This window comes from Magallana gigas, chromosome 9, assembly GCF_963853765.1.
Source record: "Magallana gigas chromosome 9, xbMagGiga1.1, whole genome shotgun sequence".
In the NCBI taxonomy this organism is placed as follows: domain Eukaryota; kingdom Metazoa; phylum Mollusca; class Bivalvia; order Ostreida; family Ostreidae; genus Magallana; species Magallana gigas.
In genome coordinates this window covers 41920379-41939397 of record NC_088861.1, presented here as the reverse complement: position 1 = coordinate 41939397, position 19019 = coordinate 41920379, and the positions used below count along the sequence as shown (strand labels likewise).

General features: G+C 32.0%; 1 protein-coding gene across 2 annotated transcripts in view; it reads left to right on the top strand.

The window, feature by feature from the left end:
• The window catches only part of LOC105343610 (zinc finger protein 569), a 29904-nt gene extending 16511 nt beyond the window's left edge, over positions 1-13393 (top strand). For both annotated transcript variants that reach the window (XM_066071461.1, XM_066071460.1), the window contains exon 2: positions 10522-13393. In XM_066071461.1, the coding sequence (XP_065927533.1) occupies positions 10568-13141 (2574 nt within the window). In that variant the 5' untranslated portion in view covers positions 10522-10567 and the 3' untranslated portion in view covers positions 13142-13393. The remainder of the gene's footprint in view (positions 1-10521) is intronic.
• Positions 13394-19019: the final 5626 nt, after the last annotated feature.

Below are 19019 nucleotides of genomic sequence, written 5' to 3'. Positions count from 1 at the left end.
GTATGCATTTATCAAATTATTGATTTTGCTCGAGTTCAACACGATAGATGCAAGCTGTTGGTATGATTACCATTATTGCATTTCGAAGAAAGCACAGTTTTTTTTATGTCATTTTAATATCAAAACTATCTTCAGACAATTTGCTACTCTGAATGTCGCTTTACTTGCCTCAAACTTTCTTAAACTGTTAAATCACCGTATTTCAGTAGATATGCTACTGTTTGTTAAACATCAAGGAACTTTTTTTTTTACATGCGTTAAGTTGTTGACGTCTTGAAGATAATTTGATGTGCGGCTAGTACAACATGTGATAAAAAGAATATCTAGTGATTTGCGATGGTACATGGTTATTACCTGTTGGATTGTTTTGACTAAACAAACGGAGCTTGAACTTGAACACATTGTCTTTGTTTCTAAATATGAAAATTCAGTTTTTGAGGGTATTACAAGCTTTATAAAGATACTTTAATTATTAGCTCCAGAAATCGCTATAGATTGGTAAAATCAATCAACTAAGGAACAAATGTAATTTTTGTTGAAACTGAATGGAGGAAAGCTAAGCTTATTCACAACTCTGTAAATATTGTTTTATGAATGCATAAGAATGCATTAGAAACGTTTTATGAAATAAAGTGATGTCAGTTTTTTAAAATCTTTTAGGTTTCGTTATACAATGCACTCTGACACAGCAAACATTTTACAAAATGAACGACCCTTTTTCATCGAGTTGGAACGAACTTTAAAAATTGCTTGAATAAATAATTAGATTTTTCCCATTATGACCCTTCCAAAACTAAAGATATAAAGACTGTTTTTGCTTTTTCCACGAAATGGAACGATCATTGATTATTTATATCCGGTACGTGTTTATAGTTTCCCTGACCTTCTTTTGTATGCATTTATCAAATTATTGATTTTGCTCGAGTTCAACACAATAGATGCAAGCTGTTGGTATGATTACCATTATTGCATTTCGAAGAAAACACATTTTTTAATGTTATGTTAATATCAAAGCTATCTTCAGACAATTTGCTACTCTGAATGTCGCTTTTCTTGCCTCAAACTGTCTTAAACTGTTAGATCACTGTATTTCAGTAGATATGCTAGACAAAAATATATTTTGATAATTTTTTCTTGATGTTATCCGAGTATCCGGCCATTGAAAAATAGGCCAAAAAATCAACAAAACAAAGAAGCCAGCAAAACAACAACAAAATATAATTTATAAAAAAAAAAAGAAACAAAACAAACGAAGTTCGCCGCGTTGCCTCGACAATGACACTCCATGGAGCTTAGACAACGTTGTACATCACGCTGTCTGGCGTCCACAAGTTCGTACAAATCTAATATAAACCAGGGATAACTAAGAGATAAGCAGCAGTTAAAACGTTCACCGGCATATAAACTTGTTTGTTTACGTCATCAAATCTTGAAAAGCCTGAACAGCCTCTCAATAGATTTGATCCGGTACCAAATAAGTTCAGAGTAATATCATTTACCATGTGGATAACACATCGTCATACACAGCAATGCAATATTGCAAAAACAGATCGAGTTTCTAGAATTTAAATAGTTTCAGAGGTCGCTTTATTTTACTCAAACAAACTTCTTTTACTATACATAAACCTCTACCCAACTATTCAACTTACCATTTCTGTGATATTTCTAAAGCTTTGGATAGAGTTTGGCATTCAGGTCTAAATAATTAAATAGAAAGGCTAGGTTTAGGAGGAGACATATTTGGCAAGATCGATTATTTGACCCATAGGCAACAGAGATTAACATTAAAAGGATTTATATTTACATTAAAAATGTTAGATGTTGGGTTCTCCAGGGTTCACTACTTGGTTCTTTCCTATTCTGTTTTATATATGACACTACAAATGGTATTTTAAACATTATCAAGTTATTTGCAGATACTATTTCTTTATTTGCTATGATTGATGATAACGTCACAGAAAAAACTTTATCAATTTCAAATAAAATGTAAACTGGTGGGTTTGTTAATGTAGGTGTGAATACGTATAACCAACAAATTGTGTTATGGTATGTGGTGATAACAAACGGTGTTCAAAATCAAAAGTCCAAAGGTCAAATACAAAACAGCCGCAAAGCAAACACGGACCTCTAGAAATTAGAGGTATGATCAGGTGACATGAAGAAGTGAGCGGTCAAACCCACGTGTGTCCATTGTCATAGTCGGAAAAACTGGGAAAATCTTAGACAATTGAGTGATTAATTAGGTTGTAACAATAAGTATGAAAAACTAAAGTCAGCATGCGACTCAGTTGAAGATCGTATTTTCTCGCATTATTACCAATGTGAGATCGGTTTGTTCAGTGTGAGACAGCAGTGTGAGATTTTTTTTATCATACACTGTGTATCACTACGCCGCTTTCAAACGTAAACAAACGTTGTCTGGTGTAGGAAAATGCAAAAGAATAGATTGAGATTATTCATTAGTAACTGTTTTGCTTGATTGATTACAATTTATCATATTTTTATTGAAAAAAAACCTGTTGTATATTCTTATTTTGCTTGCACTATTGAAACACGCGGATGGATTAACCGAAAGAAATATTTTAAACGTCATAACAGAAAGTTGCCAGACATCGTTTTTAATGTAAATCTATGCAAGAAAAATTATCATTCATTATATACTCGTGTGTCCCTCCTTAAATCCTGTCCCCTCGGTGGAATTTTACTATCCCACACTCGTAATAATGAATGATTCTATTAGTATTCATATTGATCAGATAATTTGTTGATATTCAATCCCCCCACCCATATTTTATACCAAAAATATAAAAAAGATATAACTCTGTGAACTAGTAATACTATATTCTGGAGAATCATTTTATGACACCACTTCTTGTCTTTGTATTTCGGAAAGTATTTACATAGGCTTTGTCTGTTGCCCAATCCCTTTGAATTTTAAATTGACTTTGTTTAGATTCGAATTTTAAAAAAAAATGTCTTGGTGTTTTACAAAATGATCACATGGTGTAAAGAGGCGACCTAAGTAGGACATTGCAATAGGGGGTGCTATTTTTGTATTTGAGTGATAAAAACATGCCCTACATAGGTTATTATGCCTTGACGGTATTAGGTATTAGGTCATTTACTGCTTTAATTCGTGGGTGTGATAGAACGCACGAATTATGCCGCACCAATTGTCATCTTGTTTTCTTTTTTAATTCCTCGGAGTTTGAATTAAGTCAACAATACTGACATTTTGCAACATCATGCATATGTAATTTGATGCATATATGGACTGGAGAATATAGAACGTGATGATGAAGTCTCTTGCAAGGAAATGCAATAGTAATGTAACAGCTTGTCAGAAACTAATAACAAAACGATAGTCAAACTACTGAAGAAATGTCAGCAATTATTGATTAAATTATTTACATTTGAAAAATAAAATTTATTTAATATTTAAATTGAAGATTATTTCTTTAAAAAGTTTTTTTCATTTGTTAACCTTTATCAAATTTTTGTGTATTGCTGTTAGGAAGAACAGTTTGTTCAAATAAAAACATCACAAACCGGGGACGACTTTATCCACCCTTCTTTCACCTTTAAATGCGTAAATTTGTAAAGCACTTATTAGTTACAGTATGCATTTTTAACTTAGATTTATCGATTAAAGCATTGCTAACGTGTCAGCGCCATATAAAAAAGTAGAAATATCTTAAAACGTTCTAGACTTTATTAATCCCAAGAACAAATTACATTTCCATAAGGGTAATGTTGAGTTAAAGGACAAATGACATTAGGAAAAACTATGAGAATGGAAAAAGTTCCTACACGGCACGTTTTAAATGTCTAATATTGGCAAACTATTAATTTTTTCTTACATTGTTTTCATGGAGTTTTTTTTAAACAAATTGCAGTTCGCTATACGTTGTGGTAGATTTTTACTTCAACGGGGAATTTTGGGTCAACGGAAAGAAGTGCTTCAGTGCCTCACTTACATAAAATCTGCAATCTATTGTGCACAGAATTTTGAGCTAACTTGGACTGGACAGTCTGTTGTAACACATTAAATGACCCCCCCCCCCCAAAAAAAAATATATTTAAAAAAAAAAAAAACTACCACCACTTCTTGTCTTTGTATTTTGGAAAGTATTTCCATAGTCCAATCCATTTAAATTTTCAATTGACTTTGTTTAGATTCGAATTTAAAGAAAAATGCCTCGGTGTTTTACAAAATGATCACAAGGTGTAAAGAGGCGACCTAAGTAGGTTATTGCAAATGGGGGTGCGACCTAAGTAGGACATTGCAATTGGGGGTGCGACCTAATAGGACATTGCAATTGGGTGTGCTATTTTTGTATTTGAGTGACATCAACATGCCATACATAGGTTATTATGCATAAAAAGGTCAAATTGTAGATAAAGCAGTACGAGACGAAACATGAACGTTATATCTTTACTGACACGTGTAATTATTGCAATGCTAATAAATGAACAATATACATGTAATAATATCAACCCCATTTTTATTTCTCGCATGTGTAAAGCTAGCAATGTCAAGACATGAACAGTAACTTGGCTGTATAAGATGTAAATAAAGCAATTATTAGCAATGTCATGACATTAACATGACTTTTTTTTTACTGGTGAGGTTGGATAAGGGGATATTGGAAGCGGTGACGTAGAAAGTAGATTTTTGGCTGAAGACTGTGAATTTTGTCAAACGATCGAAAACTGTGAATATATTTTATTTAGTTTTAAATTAGTAAAGCACATAATTATAGTAAGATGTTGTTGATTTTTTCTTAATTTTGAAATATCATGAAAAATATTGGTTTTAGGATTATATTATAAAAAGAATGTCAAAACAAGAAGATTAAATAATATCTACTTTTCAATTCATATTTTCAAAATTTTCAATAGTTTGTGATAAATAATTTAAGTGTTAAAAACTATGCTCTTAAAAACCTGTAAGTTTTAGATAACCTATAATATGTAATTTGATTTGAGTAATTATTTGTAACTACATGTATATGTTTGTTAACATACATATTTTCGTTCCAACTTCTGACGGGTGCAGTTCCTTGTTTAGAAGACAAACGGGGTGTTAAATGAACTCTGGGGGTGGACTATGTAGAATATCCCCGTCAGACTAGATAAGTGTACATGTATACTGTATATTTGTCTGTAAAACTGTAGTTTAGACTGTATTTAACCTTGTATTGCTGTTGAAAATTGTAATAAATTATGGAAATTCAAAACAAATTTAATTGATAAAAAGAACTCAACATATATTCATTTTATGCTACCATTATTGAATAATTCTGGCATTTATAATTACAGACAACTTCAAATAAATAGTCTAATATTTGGTAAAACACTTAACAAATTACTGTACGTATTATTTTGATATATGAGTTATTAAACTATATTGGGATTATTAATTATGCTTTTTGACAGTAAAATTGCAAAAACTTCTTTATTGTAAGGACCGAAGGTAGCAAGCACATTTTTAAAACATCCAGAAATTTTCACGTTAAGAAAAAAAATTACACGTGTAAATACTTGTTTAGGTGTTTATATAATGTTTTAAGAATTTTACGACCTTAATTACATATATGCAAATAAAGCAGTTAGATTTGACACGTTAAGCAACCGTTTTAATTTTCATCGTTTGTGTTATTGACGATCGTATCTTTACTACACACGCTATATCCCAACACGTTGAGTATGTAAATATGCCCATATGTATTGATCCTGCAATCGCTGTACTTCATGATATAGCGTAGATCGTGGGGCAACGACCTGATTGAGAGGTCGAACGAATGTAGGATCAACGAGCCGCTAGGTCGCTGTTAAACTGTGTCTAACGTACGACTCAGTATGGCGGGGTCACAAAGATGTATGCCATGTTTCCGCATCAATGATTATACTATACCTTCGGAAACATTCGATAAATTCTGTTTATTTCTTATTCACCGTGTGTCTGACAACACCTGATGTAGATATAATTTGCAGGTAGGATTTGTTTATTTTTTTCATTAAGATTGTGTTGTTTGTTAACATTTAATGATTTATGAAATATTTCTCTGTGCGTGAACGATAGGGCAATCGTTTCGTGACGTACCGTTCTTCACTGCGAGATACCTTCCAGGACGGGTGCGGTCTTTGATTATTTTATTAAACATCTATATATATATTTATCAACACAAAATTTTCCGTTAGTTGATATTATAAAACAATATTATAAAATAAAATGTAACTGTATTTAAGGAATATAATTTTTATAAAGGAATATTTTTTTATTTGAATAATATGTGCTTTATATTGAAATAGAAACACGGGTTTCGCTAGAAAGACAACTTTTCCTATAAATCACTTACAGTAACTTTATTACACAATTTAAATGTCAGAATATTTTTTAACGAACTTAAGTATTTCTTTTCTAATTTCCTGTGTTTTTTTTCATTTGAATATTAGCTATTTGTTTGTTTTCTGTAATAATATGGTCCATTTTCGTTGAATTTGAATTTCTTCGGTTGCCATTCCTGAAATAATCACTTTTGCATAAAGGTAGTCTTAATTTAATAGCTGCCTTTCGTTAACACGAAACACTTTCTATAATTAGAAAGTGTCCCACATGCACAACACCTTTAGTATAAATATTATGCATTTTTTTTCATAGACGGATGCTTTGACACCACATTTAGTCTTCACACCCCCCCCCCCCCGAAACAAAATATGACTGGGAGTAGAGACTGGGTGGCATAGAGATAGAGATAGATTTTATGAATATCATAGGTAGGTTTTATACCTGTTGGTAATTGTGGTCACTGAATTATATTCCAACAAAATTGCAAAATGGACAAATCATCCAAACTGTTCGTAAAGTTATAAGTTATTCGTCGCTTTTACATTGGAATCGTTGACTTCCTTAAATGAATTGGACAGCTGGCAGTTGGCCTATTACATTCGTTTTCCATAACGTACAAAATAGCGTGATTAATTGAGTTGGAAAGTCATGGCCTTGTTAAGACTTCATTAACATTCTTTAAAAGAAGACCTCTATATAATTCTCAAATTTTTAAAGCTCAACTATCTTAAATTTTCTTTACTCAATAAAGTAGAATATCAACAAGTTTTATGCATCTGAAAAGAGCTGATTCAACATTACTGATTTTACATGATAAATAGTTATATGCTTACCTAAAAAGTGAGAGCATTGGGTAATTATAAATTTTGATATGAGTGTTAAGTTATTTTCTCAGGACAACTTAACGTTTTTTACACACTGCTCCACTCATTTCACATTTATATTTTCCTTGCAAGTTGTGATCACACGCGTCAATACTTGATCTACTTGGCTTTGTTTCTCATCTGATCTAGTCATATTTGTTTCTGTTTCAAGGAACCTAAATTCATTCAGTTTTTTCAGAAAAAAAAAACAGACCAAAAAACCAAAAAAAAAACAGACCAAAAAAAAAAAAAAATAATAATAATTAAAAAAAAAAAAAAAGGAGGGTACTTCTTCAAATAAACGGTTTTCCAAAATTTTACACTTGTCGTTCAACAAATTTATTACATGGACAGTTCAATTCAGTCAAAGCTACAATAAGTTTTTAGATAGTAATGGTAGCTAATTGAATATGAATAATGTGACACTTGCATTTAGTAACCTCTAAGAAATAATCAGTTGCAAATCTGTAAAAGAAAATGAGTTAATAACCTTTCCCTCTGTTAGATAGAGACTCCTTATATGAATAGTAATAAAAACAGAAAAATGGATACAAATCATCATCAATTCACCCCGATAAATAACAAACTTGAAAAGAAAAACCAAAAAAAAAAACCCCAAAAAACATGAAAGACGATTTAAAAGTATTATTTACTGATAAGGCGAGGGGTCCTGATATTTTTCTATTCGTGAATGTGTTCTCCATGAGCAAACCTTTGATTTATTCATGACCGCTGGCGCAATCTATATCGCATTTTCTTATAACGCATTCCATATTTTTCACTAAAGATTAAACGTAAAAATAAAACTTCATTGCACAAGTGGATCAAAAAGATGCGAAATTTTCACTATGTTCAGCAGAGCATTAGTGCAATGACTACACCTTTTGAACGCAGTCACCAATGAAGTTTTTTAAATGGCTCTACTACAAAATGCTCGAAAAAGCTTAATTCCAAAATTCATTAACATTGTTTGTGTCTTGACAGTACTTTCTAAACATTCTCGAAAACCTGGTATGGCCACGTTGTCTTGGTTTGGGGCTTTTGGAGTTTAATCTTTACCTAGTTATTGATTTTCTGAATAACCACAAAAAGCTGAATAAAAACCTAAATCTTTCTAAGAAAAAAGGATTAAGTTTATATTTTTCTTATACAAAAAGCTTTATATAGATAGTGTTCATTTGACCTATTTCCGATGGAATCATTTCCCTATGGAATTTATTTCGCTACCATCTTTAAAGTCAAGTCGGTAAGTTTAGTAGGAATGTAGAGGGAAAATTTTAACGACCGTACAACATACGATTAACTCTTTACCATCTTTTTAATTGAATGTGACCCCTATGTGATCTTTTTATCAAGTTTTTTATATTTGTAATTCTCAGAACCTCCATAGCTATGTAATAAAAACAGTTTATGTTCATTCTCCTTAAAATTTAAACCACATTTGGTTGGCGCTTCATCAGCTTTTTGCATCTAATGAGCTGTAAAAAAAAGATAAATCAATGAATATTTATAACCATATCATTATTGAATTATTATGTTTAACCATATTATCATTGAATGGTTATGTATAACAACATCATTATTGAATGATAATGTATAACCATATCATTATTGAATGATAATGTATAACCATATCATTATTGAATGAGTATGTATAACAATATCATTTTTGAAAGATTATGTATAACAATATCATTATTGAATGATAATGTATAACCATATCATTATTGAATGATTATGTATAACAATATCATTATTGAATGAACATTTATAAGAATATTATTAATGAATATGTATAACCAAATCACTATTAAATATGATGGTTTTCATCTGATTTCATCTTAAGAACTAGTGTGTAAAAATATATCCATCAATTTCTATTTCTTGATCAATGCTATAGTTGATAACTTCATTTCCAATTGAGTTTTGATAAGTTGTTTGTATTATGCATAGCAAAAAGGTGTCATAGATTATAAATGGAACATAAAATGTATGATATATAGCGATTTAAATCCATGTTAGAGCAGGGATGAATATTAGTGATGATTTAACTTATCTAATTACTAGTAAGTTTAGAAAGGTTAAATCGTTTTGGTAATTTTTTTAGACAATATTTATTTTTAGACAATATTTATTTCCTTAAAAAGATTTCTCTGTAAAGATATCAGATTTAGGAAAACGTTCAATTTTCAGGATGAAATTTATGATTTTTTTTTACGAAATAATAATTTATTGATTACTTAACAAATCATATATTTAAATCAAGTAGATCTGGTGACTATTCTTGTAGACTACCCATCCTAATAGATAGAACATTATCAATATGAGATACACGCTAAAAGGAAATTCCTAGAAACACTCTGATAAACAACTAGAACACTTAAAATGTCAACAAATTAAAAAGGTTTGGATACTCATCGATATTAATGTGGTTTGGTTACTTGTCGATATTAATGTGGAAAAAATAACGCTATGATTGAAATATTTTTGCCATTTAAGAATTTTTTTTAATTTTGCAATATTTGACCAAAACTTTTACAAAAGGTAAAATTTGTAAAATTCCCCGCAGGGAATTTTAGTCATGACTTACATATTTGGTATGTTGTTATGTAACAATTCTGGTAATGAAAAAAGGTTATGAAAATATACTAAAATTCATTTTTTAATTTCGGTAGGAAGTACTTAACAATATGGAGGTGTCCCTTACCACCGAAAATATCTATCTATCTATCTATCTATCTATCTATCTATCTATCTATCTATCTATCTATCTAGATTCAGCTGAAAAGGCCTGTTCTTACCTAAGTCTTATAATTCCTCTAAGCGGTGCACAAAATTACAAGTAAATACATATATAGTTACCAAATCCATCTTGTTTATATAATCATTGTTCGGTCGGCGACTAGGGTATTTCCCGTCAATGATTTATCACTTCCTTGGAATGTATACAGAGAGATTCCTCTACAGGCCGATGTTAGCCCCAGTGACAGGGTTTAAAAGGACTAAGTGGTGGTCAGAGTTAAATTAAGACTATAAATACCACTTTCATGCAAGCAAACAATTTTGTTTAGATAAAAAAAATGTGTACACCTCAATTTTAGAAAAACAAATTAAAGCCCATCCAAATTGTATAACAATGAAAATGTATATATAGTTAAATGCCTGTGATTCTTGAAAGGAAAATTTTGATTATGACTAGCAGAATATAGATATTCGATTTGTGACTTTGTTCCATGATTACATATTGTGCTTCCATGATTTGTTTATATATTTTGATAATAAGGTTTTTCTTTTTATATATTTTAGAGTGATCTAAAATCTAAGAAATGGAGATGAAGAAAAAATCCGGAGAATGATTAAACAGCAATCAAGGATGAAAGGGATGTCATTCCATGAGTCTTTCTTAAACTCATCAAGAACACCAAAAACCGGGTTCTCAAGGTCGATTGAAAATTATATATCAACCACGGACTTTTCTTCAGAAATTTTCATCTGTTGTGGAATTTGTGGAGAGGAGTTCTATGGGAAATCTGATTATCAAATCCATGCAAAGACTTGCAGCACAACGAGGTGTGATTACAGAATATACAGCGACCCGTCCGCCGTACCATACAATGGCCTGTCGTTCCATAAAGATATGCTCATCAATTCAAACAACATTGATCTCTCGGACTCCCCTTTTAAATGCAAAGAATGTGGACAAACTTTTGGACATAAGATTTACTTACACTATCATAAGGTTCTTCATTTGAATGGCCATACAAATAAGAAAGAGAAAGCTCATGGTCATCCAACATACGAAGATGAATGTTTAGTACATGAGGTGAGAGAGTCTGATGAACACATTCATCCAAGTAACGGCCCAGAGGTTTGCAATGCAGAAGAGCTTAACAAGAATCAACGCCCATTCAGGGTTCGATATCGGGGACAGACGTTTTCTCTGATAACTGAAAATGCAAGATACCATGAAACAAAAGCTAACAGGAGGAAACCGAATCCAAATCAAAATTCAACTACCGCCCACGCAATGAAAGAGTCGCATTTATGTGAGAAATGTGGAGAATTTGTTTCTATAAATGTTTGTAGTTGTTCCAACAATCCTAAGCTGGCTGGAGATCAGCAGGGGCCAAGACATGCATATTTGCTTCCGAAAAATACAGATGATAAAATTAAGCCCAGAAAACGACGTCGAAAAGCAAAGCGCAATTTTAATGAAGGAGAGAATAAACCATCATATCTAAGTCTTAAAGAGGGGACACATGGTTCTTTTACACAGCATGATTCAGAAAAATTTGAAACAACCCCATTACCTTATCAAAAGAAGGTGTCTCTAGCGAAAAGAGCCATCTTAGGTTTTCCATTTCCAGAGCCAAAAGATTTCATACAACAGGATATGATCAATCACAATGCTCCAACAGCTATGGAAGTAAAGGTTCCAACAACATATCTACAAATTTACCTTTGCGAGTTTTGCGGGAATGAATTTAGAAGAAAAATTGATCTAGATAGACATTTACGTATTCATACAGGAGAAAGACCGTTCCAGTGTCCTACCTGTGGCCGTACGTTTATTCAAAAAGCGCATTTGAATATACATCGCAAAAGACATTCCCATGTCTCACAATCAGAATTGATTATTGATAAAACCCCTCAACCAACTCCCCAGTCTACTAATCGGGGTAATTTCTATGATAAAGATAGACGCCATGTTTGTCAGGTTTGTCGAAAGGCATTTTCTCAAAGAGGCCATCTCAATGTCCATATGTTAATTCACACGGGAGCGAAACCGTTTCGATGTGACATTTGCAACAGAAATTTTAATCAAAAGCAGACTTTGAAACGACACATGGTTACCCATGTCAGGAAAAACAGCGCAGGATACTATATTAAAAAGGAAAATATTGATATATCAGATGTTGCAGCTTCTAGTCAGGGTGCATCTCTCCAGACTTCCAGTAAAGTTGTTGTTGAATCTCTTGGAATAAATCTTTCCAATGTTCTAATGCAGAGCCAAAAGGATTGCAATGAAAAAGCCCAAGAACAATGTTCAATTTTAAATCTTAAAACAAAGTGCCATACAGCGGAAAACATGGTCGAGGCGACAGTAAAGAAGCCACGAAAAGAACACATATGCGAGTACTGTGGAAAAGAATTCAGACAAAAGGGACACCTTAACGTTCATTTACTGATCCACACTGGGGCAAGACCATTCAAATGTGATGTATGTTTGAAAGAGTTTAACCAGAAGCAAATATTAAAACGCCACCTGGTGACTCATCGCCAGAATCCTAATAATGAGCGACAAAAGTCAATTCATTTTCTCCCAAAAGCATCGTATGAAGAACTTATGTGCGAGTCGTGCGGGAAAATCTTCACCAATAAGTATAACTTTCAAAAACACCGACTCATTCACTCTGGGCAGAAACCGTTTCTTTGTGGTGAATGCGGGAAATCGTTTCGGCAAAAGAACCATTTGGTTGACCATCAGCGGATTCATAGCGGAAATAGGCCTTTTGTTTGCGATGTATGCTCAAAAACGTTCAGCCAGAAGCAAAACTTGAAAAAGCACCAACAGAGACACGAAAAGCAGGACAATAAGCAACCTACCGAACAGAAGATACATTCAAACAATGACTCTAATCTTTCTTCCGAAACAACGAACACAAACAACGATTCAAATAATACAGGTAAAACCCAAGTCCAAGCGAGAGAAAAGGTATTCTCGTGTAACATATTAGAAGCCATCGTGAAGAAGACTTTACAGACTTTTCAGTGCGATCATTGCGGCAAAGACTTCAAACGCAAGGAGTACCTCAAAGTGCACCTCCGTACACACACCGGGGAGAAACCTTACCACTGTAGCCAATGCTCGGCTCGATTCTCCCAAAGAGGTCATTTATGGGTCCACATGTCAAAGCATAAATAAGTTGTTCTCAAGTCACAAAATACCTTATGCTCAGTATATTTTTATTTATTATTATGATTTTGTTGTTGTGTTTATTAATCTTTAAATTATATTACTGTTAGAATTAATTTTCTCTGTTATCAGAAGGGCATTGTTTCTTAAGTGGTATGAAATAATGTGAACACGAGTCATTTTTGCAGGGAATCAACGTTTAACTGTTACGAACAAAACGATGATGTATGGTGCAATTTTTAACTTTTATTAAAAGCCAAAATGATATTGTTACATTTGAATACATGTAACGAAATAAATATATTCTTATAAAATCTTACAACTGTGTTAGATTTTGAAAGAAACATATAATATGCAAATGATAAATGAATGCAAATAAGATTTGTTCCGTGCAATTAACGGCTTCTGCGAATAAGCAACAGATGCGTAGAGTCTCCTGTGTCGTATGGGTAAATATTCAAGTGGCTGTTTCTTACTCTGCGGTTGTAATGACACGATCGAATGCAAGTAAGACGAGAGAGTTGACGACATTGGTTATTAATTCTGGAAACTTCCGGGTTGTTAGTTTTCTCCGAAATATCTTCAGAGTCAAATCAGTGGCCTTTTGGTTGGTGTTATGGTAGCTACAGTCTTCCTTCTTTGGGTATATGATCCGCTGCAGTGAAATCATTATATTTTGTAGTGGCTCAATTTTCGCGGAGTTCGTGGGTATTCCTCTCATCCACGAATTGACATCCTTCATGAATTATTAAAGTTGGGTTATATTTACTTTTGTAGGAATAAAGAGAATACACGAAATTATGTCCCCACAAACCTGAAGAATTTAAGCAATCCACAAAAATTGGCACCCAGGAATTTTTATGATTCCACAGTATAGTGGATCGGAGAGATTCAACAATACGAGGGTCAATCAAAAAATACGAAGACAATGCGGCTGTCTATCGTATATTTTTCATGAAAGTCATACTTAAGGTACTTCACTACACCGAGACTTATACTTTTTAAGACACTACGTCACAAGATGGCGATTTAAATGTTTTGTTAAATTGTTTGTATCAATCGATTAAGATGTGTATCGTCATAGCTCAGTGGTTAAAGTATCAGGCTTGTGAACCGCAGGTCATGAGTTCGATTCCACCTGGGGCTTTTGTTTATGCTTACTGAATGAAATTTTTAAAAATACCATTTTTTAAATCTAAAATTGCACATTTTTTCGCCTATTTGATATATATACTTCTTATCCATCATGCTTTCTATCATAATCAAGTAATTTTCTGCTGATTTGGGAAACTATTTCAAGGTGTAGTGAGGCACCTTAACAGATTAATCTGTGCACCAACACTTACGTTATTGATATGCGAAGTTTTAGTCCATTTGATGAAACGGTATTTTTGTTATCCCTTTTTAAAAACATGTTTTGTCACCACGGCGCACGCTTACGTTCAAAACATGACGTCAAAATTAAACACGCACAGTTTATAGATATACTCCATCTATATATCACGTTTAGTCTTTTGTGCCTTTCTTCTTACAATTTAAAATGGCACTGAACCACTTAAAATCTTATTTGCACACATTTGCTCGAGAATCATAAGTTAGTTCTTCAATGTTTTCATTTTCTAACCATGTTTATCTTAGTTTACAGTAAGGATAACCCTGAACGTTGGTTGACGTTACTTCTTTTATGACCAAATATTTACAGATATTCTACTCTCTTTCGGACTGTTTCATATTCAAAATACAATGACCACCACCCCCAAAAAATTTATTACAGTTAAACACAAACTTGCAAATAATTGTTGACTTATTTTTTGCACAATTGAGCATTTTCACAGCTTGTATCGGCTTTTACCTGAGTTAAATCCATTTTATTTGTACTTCTCGTTGCGCCGTGACGTCAGGCGACGTCGATGTTTTTAGTCAATTCTAAAGAGGACTATCTGACTTTAGTTACTAATATCTGTTCGACAAAACAATATATCCCGTCATTATTTGGGACAAAGAATACCATGACTATACTAAATTTGAAGTTTTAATATAATCTGGTTTTAAGCCCAATTTATAGAGATAATACGTTCAACATTTTATGGTTTATTGTTGACATAACACACACTTTGACCGTGCGCCGTGACCTCATTTTTGCAGGATTACATTCTAAATAATTCTTAGAAATAAAGAAATTTATTAACTTTTTTTCTTGCAAATTGTCTGAAACTATTGCTAAATTATGTCTGCCAAATTTAGTAATGATATGCCGTTAAGTAACATAGCTATGACAAAAGTCTTCGTATTTTTTGATTGACCCTCGTATTAACATTCTCTTGAACAGAAAAATATAAAACATTCGGTTTTGACACTCTGGTTTTTGTGCTTGTAATTTCTTGTTTAGGACAGGCATCTCAATGTTACAGTGTCGATCTACTGACCCCCCTGCCACTCCCCGATTTGAAATCCGGATGGACTGTTAATTTGGTTGCCTTTTAATCAAATTGTACAATAAGGACTTCTCTTTATTAATAAAAAATGAAACAATATCAAAAACTCATAATACTTATCGTTTGAATCCAATGGCGTCATCTTGTGGGGGGGGGGGGGGGGAGCAGATTTCTCACAGAGGCTTTTAATTTAGAGTTGTAGGGTTTGTTACTTGCCATTTAACACCAATTTTATATTTTGATTGACAAGGAGAAATTTTTAAACAATAGGCACGTACCAACAATTTTGATAGGGATAGACCATGAAATCCAAAATCTTGACAAGCAATAAAAAACAAACAAACAAAACCACAAACAAACTAAAAAATGTCACCTGGCAAATCTGCAAAATTCTAATCAGAAGATGGGAGGTTGTAAGTGGGAGTTTAATTTCACTATTTCTAGTCAATGGGGTTAAAATTCTTTTTTTTTGGTTAAAAGTAAGGTGTCATCCCCCCTTTCTGATGCTGTCCTTGACTGACCAAATACAAAGAGCATTCTTATTCTATCACAGGACGTCCAGATGTTTGGTAGCTTATAGAGGAATTATTCTCTCTCTCTCTCTCTCTCTCTCTCTCTCTCTCTCTCTCTCTCTCTCTCTCTCTCTCTCTCTCTCTCTCTCTCTCTCCAATTTCTCCCCCTTCTGATGCTACTACCTTGATTGACCAATTTCAAAGATTTTATCACAGGATGTTCAGATGTTTGAAAGCTTTTAGAGGAATTGTTTTTCTCTCTCTTTACTTTTTGGATTGGCAGTAAACCTTTAAGAATTAAAAACTTATCCGTTGGTTTAGCAAATGAAGTTGGTTGATTAATGAAGGAACCTTGGCATGTTGACCTTCCACGTGGCGGTCGACGGTAAATAACTATTGCTAAAATCCTTGCTAAAATTACATCACCGGAACAAGAGGCACATGAGCCACATCGCTCACCTGAGCAACACTTGGTAACTATTTTGACTTTAAACACATTAAATAATTAGAAATAAAAGAATTTAATATTTAGTAAAGTTAAGTACCTTAATTTTCTGATGTAAAATTTAATTTATATAGAGGGGTGGGAATAAAAATATATCGCATAATGTAAATTATAAGTATCACTTGTATGTTATTTCCTGCAGTTTTTCTGTACATATTAAAGAGTAATAGTTTTTTAAAGAAAACAAGTTTCACGCATTTTCTAAGATGTATGTTAGTTTCAAATTCAGCACTTATTGTTGGCCGACCTTATCACCTGTAATCATAATTCGAACAAGTTGAATCCACACCATTAAATAATGCCAATATTCTAGTTCATAGATTTTCATATCAGAGGTCATGCAATACATATCCAGTTTTTATAAGAAAAAAGTGGTTAACCATTTAAACTTTCTAGACCCTTAATTTTAGGGTTCATAGCATTCATGACATCGTATGATAGTACATGTTATTTTACGCAACCTTTGTTTTTTTCCATAAATTAATTTATAACAAGAAAAACATGTACACGCAAAATCAAAGGTAATTTGTAATCTAAATTGTGTCCGTTATAATCTAGCTTCGTTTATGCGCCGACTCGATATATCCCTGAATTTGAAATGTGCAGTGAAGCTTTAACATGCGTTTTGGCTAAATTGGCTTGAAAAATGGGCAACATTCTTTTTTATGTGAACCCTTAAAAATATGAAACCTGTTAAAATATGTTTCAACCTCAATGGGATGATTTAACATATCTACAATGAATACGATACATTTTATTTTAGAAAGCAGTTTTATTTAGATATAAACATCAATATAAGAACCTTATTAATATTGTTTATGTACATCCATACACAATCAAAAAGTAGTTATTGGTAATACATTAGTTTTAACAAAATGGGTAAATTACAAATGTTTCGTACATGTAAACATGTAGTTTTTCAGTGTCTTTAAGTTACGCATATTGTACATTAAATCCAATGAATAAAATGATGATAAATAATATTTTACTATCAGATATACACATGTATATATAATTATGAAAGACATACATATGCACAAAGTTTAAATAAATTTGCCGTTTTTACTGTTTTTTAATAACCTTTCTCCGAAATAGCGAAAATAGAAAGGCTGTAAACAGTATCGATTTTATAATATATAATGAAATGAAAAATATTTGTCGATAAAAATTTATACAAAAACTAGTAACATAACTATTCTTGTGACATTTACTCAAATGTAATAAAACAGTAAATAAATTTGATAAAAAATGATTTAAATATACGATTTTTTTTTAAATTTGCCATTTAGGGTTTGAAACATTTGCAGAAAATAATGCACTATATACATTAAAGTGAACATCATCGAAAATAATGAAATTTTAAATAACACATTTATGATACAAGATCAATATAATCATACTCAATGAAGACATCTTTTCTTTGCTATATGATACAAAATAATGTTTCGATCATAAAATACAGTTGCATAAAAATATAAATGCATGCACAGCCATATTAAAGCAATATGAGCTGTATTTTTAAGAATTTTATTTTGCTGCAAAACCCTGCTAGTATGATAAGTCCGCACATATAACCTAAACTTTTATGATAAATAAGATTTGAAAAAAGCATTAATCTTTGTCAAAGGAAATATTATCTTTTATGAAATATATAGCAAATCAATTTTTGTACAGGACGACAATAATTCAATTTGCTCCATTAAGACTTCTTAACAGCCTTTTCTACGAAAATATGGCTAACAGAAATTTAAAAACCATGATATTTTTGTCCTTTTAGTAGAAAAGATCATTTTATTAAAAAAAAAATTCAACATAAAAATGTAGCTCATATTGCTTTAAATATATATATATATCCCCGAGTACCCAAACTCCGTCACCATAAGCAGAAAACCTCCCGCGTTTCTCTGTAAATTATTTTTTGTGGTTTTTATCATTTGCAATCACTAAATATAATCTGAAACAATATAATTTATAAAATTATTAACAAAAATATTTTTATTTTTATTCAAATAAGCCCTCTGAATACGACGTTTATCACGCGTGCCTATTATATCTTATGAACCTAACTCCGTCACCCACATGCTCTATGATATGGCAGGGAATGAAGACACATTAACAATTTAGTTTAAACTCAATTCGTATCTAGGCCAAGTTATAATAAGTAAAAGTGGTGCATACAATTTAAATTGTATTTAATTTCATCGAAATGAAATGCTCACCAGAATAAAAAATGGGTCCATGTAACAACAATCACAATGGCCTTTTCAGAATGTATGGATGCCGTTTGATTTATGTCCTTACATATTTCAAATATTTTATATCATTAATTAATATATTACTTATTATATTATTTATTTATTACATTTTTAGAAATGTAGCATATTCTAAATAGCGATATAGCGGATATATATATACCCTGTATAAGGCAAAAATTA